Source organism: Macrosteles quadrilineatus, unplaced genomic scaffold (genome assembly GCF_028750875.1).
Source record: "Macrosteles quadrilineatus isolate MER2022 unplaced genomic scaffold, UCM_ALF_1.0 Scaffold_5__1_contigs__length_97177068, whole genome shotgun sequence".
NCBI classification, from domain to species: Eukaryota; Metazoa; Arthropoda; class Insecta; order Hemiptera; family Cicadellidae; genus Macrosteles; species Macrosteles quadrilineatus.
In genome coordinates, this window is record NW_026542598.1 from 1,932,594 (window position 1) to 1,938,593 (window position 6,000).

General features: G+C 34.0%; 1 protein-coding gene across 1 annotated transcript in view; it reads right to left on the bottom strand.

The window, feature by feature from the left end:
• The window catches only part of LOC128993971 (uncharacterized), a 41,840-nt gene extending 36,083 nt beyond the window's left edge, over nt 1-5,757 (bottom strand). The window contains exons 1-4 of the mRNA XM_054418119.1: nt 5,630-5,757; nt 4,178-4,309; nt 3,618-3,734; nt 1,319-2,375 (exon numbers count right to left, since the gene is read on the bottom strand). Of these exons, the coding sequence (XP_054274094.1) occupies nt 1,319-2,375; nt 3,618-3,734; nt 4,178-4,264 (1,261 nt within the window). The 5' untranslated portion in view covers nt 4,265-4,309; nt 5,630-5,757. The remainder of the gene's footprint in view (nt 1-1,318; nt 2,376-3,617; nt 3,735-4,177; nt 4,310-5,629) is intronic.
• Nucleotides 5,758-6,000: the final 243 nt, after the last annotated feature.

A 6,000-nucleotide genomic window follows, 5' to 3' on the forward strand; every position in this document is an offset into this window, starting at 1 on the left:
AGAGAAAGAATAGCAACATCGTTATTTTAACATTCCTTTTACGAGTGTTTTTATTATCCTTAAGTTGGCTATGATTATACACTTTTATAATGACTTATCTAATAATTTATTGTTTTCAATACGATTTGTTTCAACTAGCAACACCAATGCTATAGTTAATGATTATTATTGACATTCCTCTGTTGTGATAAATCAGTACTGTACTGTAAGTAGCCTACCGGCCTATCACGAGCAGTAGCTTGCAAAACTTTCTACTGTTTTGTTTTGTTCTTTACATGGTTTATGACTACGCAATACAGTGTTTGGCTAGGTTTTAGGAGGGTTAGAACAAGCTGTGATTTTAAACTTACAGTTTTTAACCTGTACCAAGGTCAATGCCATTGTCATGATTGCGCAATATTCAAGATCCCTCCCCTTTATTATGCCGGATAATTTAGGTTCTACCTACTGTACAATGTAAACACTGTACTGTAAAGTATTGTAGCCTATGCTACTTTAATTGTACTGTATTTTAATGAGGTCAAATCCCGACCTATATTGACCGACGATGGTTCTGAACCTTGACTTAGCGAAATTCCTGCAAACCTAACCTCAATATAACGAACCTCGTTTTAACGAAATCCTTGATATAACGAATATTTAGTTCGGTCCCTTCAGATTCGTTATACTAAGGTTGGACTGTATAAGCCAAATTTGGAACAGTTTTAGGGGAAGGGTCCTTAAACAACATACTAAAAGTAGGCCTACCCACCAGTGGAGGTAGAGCTAAAGAGGCTAAGGGGCTCTAAAGGTCCCTTTTTAGGTTTTTTGTAAATAAGGAACTCGAAAACTACCTACCAACTTTTTGTATACAATACTAAATTAGCAAATTAAAGAATATTGAATTTCCTACAAGAAAAGTATATGATGTAACTATTCCGGTTCAATTATTTACAAGATATAATGAATAGGTATCTAATTCAAATAATCCTTCCATAAGAAATACGTGTAAACTTGTATGAAAAATAAATACTAAACTTGGCAAAGCCTATCCACTTAAGGCCAATATAACCAATATTCAATTATTTCTGGTGCCAAACACCCTGGTTTTATACCCGCCGAATGGTACCTAAGTGGAGGAAGGTGAGTACCTTACCCCCCTATCGGAGCAACTGATTGCTCTAGATGTAGAAGATCACTTACAAACCGTGATAATTAGATGTAGAAGATTACTTATCACCTACAAACCGACTCCATTTAGGCCCTACTTACAAAACTATTTAAATTTGATGTTACCAAAGAACATAATTATTTAGATATTTTGCTTTCGCCTACTTACCATTATGATGTTCAATGTCTGAAGGCAAAATCGTTTCAACATGATCCAAATGGACATCTTCGTTGCTCACGGTTTCAAGATTCTCAGGAGTTTCATTACAAGTTTCCACCACAACACCTGTATCCAATAACATTTCTTGGTCAGCACAAACAACTTGTGTGTCAGAATCTATCAAAACTGTCTCATTTATAATTGAACTGTCTAAATTCTCAACTTCACTTTCCACACAACCGTCCGAGGTGATTATTATTCCTCCGTCTTCTAGTGTATGTTCCATTACACCGATGTCAGACGATTCAAATTCTGTGTGACCTTCTGATGTTGTAACAGTGTTTAAAATCTCTGGGAAATTTGTTGTCTGAGTCAAATTTGTTAGTGTTAAATTGTTTTCAGTGGATTTGGTAACTACACTGGAGTTGAAGGAAAAGTTGTTGTGTGTTATGATGATGTTGGGTGTGGAAATGGGTATATTGTTATTTACTGATGACTTTTCAAGATTGGAAGCACTCGCAAGTGTGTTTTCTGTTGTTGGATTATCCTTTGGAATCGTATTTACACATGAATTGCTAGTGCTATTTAAGCTATTTTCATTGCTACATTTTTCACTTTTAGATCCGTCGATCCGATCTTCGTTTGAGCGCTCCAATGCAGACTGAGAGAGAAGAGAACTTGGTGGTTTCAACATTATCTTCTTCGCTGTAATCGGTTTCTTTCTGACTTTTGCAAGTCTCGGAACAGGTTTGGTGATAGGTTTCTTACCCGTCGGACTTTGTGACAATAAAGGATTACTGAGTAAAATATTTGCTGGAACATTGTTTTTAAGATCTTTAATCACAATCGTAGAGTACTGGTTCTGAGGTAGCAAATTGACGTTGGATATCGCAGTGAATGTCACAGGCTGTTTTCCAATCATTAATGAAGGACTTGCGTCCACTTTTGGTTTTATCGTTGGTAACGTCGTTAATGCCAATGTAGCATTTTTCTTTCCAGTTTCTTGCCAAGTCATTGGCAAATGTTCACTGGATAGAATTACTTTGTATTCATTCATTTTTATTACCTGAAAAAAAAAACAACATACGATTTAAAAAACTAAAGACAAATAACAACAAATTAATGATTTTAGTATGTCAGTAACAATTAATGTAAATAATCTTCATAAGAATACTGAATGAATGCTTAAACGATGGTTATTCAATAAAGAAACTGCAACGTTTATGCAATAGGTCAAGATATCCTGGTGACGTTGTACCAACCTTTTAGAGAGGTCAGTCCCTCATAAACAGGAAGGCTCAGTCTTGTGTTACACAATGTAACATAGGAGGACCTTGTTTATTTCATTTGTTTTAATTTTTATTTTTTTATTCCTTTACCTATCTAGGCTAAACCTTTTGCATTTTTAAAGTTTTAAGTAAACAGTCCAAACCCCAGTCTTTTTGCTTGGAATTAAAGATTTCAATTATTTTAAATTATTCCACGTACTTTTTCACTCATTTTAAAGCATACGTTTTTTTAGAAGCCTAATAAAAAAATAATGTCATTAACTTTTGGATACTGTAGGGTAAGACCTACACTGTTGATGTTAAAAACATGTATGTAATGTACAGCCTATATAACGTTGATGCGGAACTACATTCTGCAGCCACCCTGCATAAGGATTCAGCTAAAAATATGTACCTAAAGGGTGTTGCTAAGTAAAGTAAGTATGTCATACCATACCTATTTAAGGGTAAATTTTACCATGTACACACTTTACTATTTGATTTAAATACAGGCGGCCAAGCAATGGTTGGGTAAGAGTCTTTTTCAGGCTCATGATTGTTTTAAAATGACATTAAATAAATAGTAAACATCAAACACACACTTACCGAAACGTCTTACCTAATTAATAGAAGTGAGACAGTATCCTTAAAAACATACATTATACAAGGGCATAAACCAATAAACTTGTTTTTTTATCTTGATAAAACCATGATACCACATTATACTGATGAATGTAAAATGAGAGCAGAATAACAAACTCTGGCACTAGTGGCAATTTACTACAGCTGTAAAATACAAGCTAGCAGTTTATAATTAGCTGGAAGATAATCATTTCAAGGTCTGATTTAATTAGGTAATTTAACAATAATTAACCGTATGGTGTATGAGTTGAAACGGTTTGAGTTTCAATGAAAAGTAAGTTAATGTCTGCTTTCATTCTGATTCTGATAAAAGATCATGAAGACCTAAATTAATTGTCTTGAAAGAGGCCTAATTTAAAGTTAACAAAGTTTTTTTTGTTTTTTTACATTTAACATACTTGAGCAGCAGGAACAGGGGTGAGAGTGAGGACTGAAGTTGCATTGGCACCAACTGAGCTGGTTTCTAGTTCCATTTTACTGTCCTCGGACTTGACATCTTTTTCTGTTAATAGTGCCTATAAAGTGTTTACAAGATTAAAATAGTAGATAGGTATGCTTAAGTTGAGATGTTAAAATAAATTATAGGTAGGTAGTTTTGAACCTTCCTATAAAACTTTTACAAGGTGTATCTACAAGTAAACATAAATATAGACACCTATTTATAACAGAGCCATTTTCAAACTCGCTAACTTATTTCGCAGTTAACCTTCAGTCATTTCAATTATGGCCCTACAAAATATCCAGACATCTGATGATGACTGCATCAGATATTTTTTACTTACAGTCAAAAAACGTATTCACTGGTCTTATCTTGCATCCGGCATGAGATACAATAATTGACCAATTTATTAGGCCCATAACAAAGCTTATAAAATGTTATGTGTACATGAGCTGCAAATGGAGTTTGCTGTGTACACACAAAATACGGAGCTATGTGCACAAAGTTTGTCAATTTTACCTGTCTAAGAATACCATCTTGGTGCTGCCAAATGAGCTGATTTGCTGGCTGGCTGGACACTATAAAATCACCGTTTGATAGAAGCATATCTGGCTTGATTTTAGTTATCAAGGCTGAAGATACTGCGTCCACCTGATTTTAACATAAACATAGATTAGCTTTGCTGATGAAAGAGAAATGATGCAGGTGAAAATAGTCTGAAAAGAGTTTAAATGAAATGTAAATTTGTTACAGACTTTATAATGAGTTTTTGTGGGTTTTACTAGTGCCCAGAATTGTGAATGTTGTGCAAGTGTTTTAGGCGCTGAGTTGTCATTGACAAATTTGGTTTATAGAAAAATTCCTGTACTGTACTTGACACTTTCTGTGTTTGGTCAAAAAAACAAAGCTTTATTTGGCAGCTGAAAAACCCCGTCTTTACAACTTTATCAGACATGTCTTGAATGTATTTTGAAAGAACTTGAATGCCTCTGCAACTATCACAATGAGAGTTCATATTTTCTAACAAAAGTGGTAGTCTTTCGGCAGGCATTCTTGTCTCCTGTGTGTAGGAATCAATGTTGTAATTGGATACAGTTCCGTAGATAGCTTACAATTTAATATACAATACAATAAATCGACCTTATACTACAAAATCACAGAATATCAGGAAGAACATATACATTTACTATAAAGTAACGCTCAAACACAAACCGTACACTCACTCACACTACACTACAACACTACATACATATAAAAAAGTAAGTAAGAAGAATGATTAAGAAGATTTGACAATTCTCCGGTCTTCAAGGACTGCGGTGAAAACTCCAATGGTAAATGGTAAAAGTTAAATGGATTAAATGTTCCAAGCTTTCTTGCCTCCTTCCATTTCTGATATCCAAATTAATCCAGATTTGCAAGTTGTACAGCAATTTAATAACTTAAGTATCAAATATTTAAATAGAGATATATTTACGCTTATACTGTTACTCACAAGACGGTAAATATACAAAAAAAATGGTAAGTGGTTATAAGCGTAAATATATGTTTTAAGTGTTATAAGACGTTTCTTTCATTTACTTTCCGTAAATTTAATAACACGTACAATGCTGATCAAGAAGTTATATAGAGATATGGCACTTGAAATACAAATATACAAAAGAACGTAGATGATTCTACTGTTATTAGGCGTATTCCATAAGAAACTCGCATTAGTGATGTTAAACTCGTATTAACATAGAAACTTTGAGGTCCACTGGTGCGATTCCCTTACCATACAATGAGCTCGTTTTAAGAGAAGCACAACTTCAACAAGATCTTTTAAATGACACCAAAATGGTCAAAATTGGTTAAAACTCTAGGAGGAGTTATGTTCACAAAATATTTTGAGCCCTCCCTAACTTAAAGTCACCTAAAAGATAACTTAATGTAGAAATTTTACAGTTACAAATCAGTACGGTACAAACAACCTACCGTGGTTTGTGGAGATTGAAAAAAGGCAGGCCTACAGTTTGCGGTGGTTTTGGTAGGTTCGCTAATTTTAATGGTATTGGGTTGAATCCATTTGGACGCACTAATTTTAGTGGGTACAGCTTTGCCCTTAGGCAGCAAAAACTGTTCTTTTCTGATCTTCATAACTACTTACCAAGATCAAGCTGAAACAAAATAACAGTATTCAACTTCAACTACACTAAGAGTGGCAAGTGTTGGAATAATCTTACATTAGACATTACTTGGGAACAATAAACCACACTTTGGAAATTAGGTTAATGACCATTCACTCATCAGTCTTTTAGTATAAGTTAAATGTGGCATTGTTATTATAAACAATATACATAATTAAT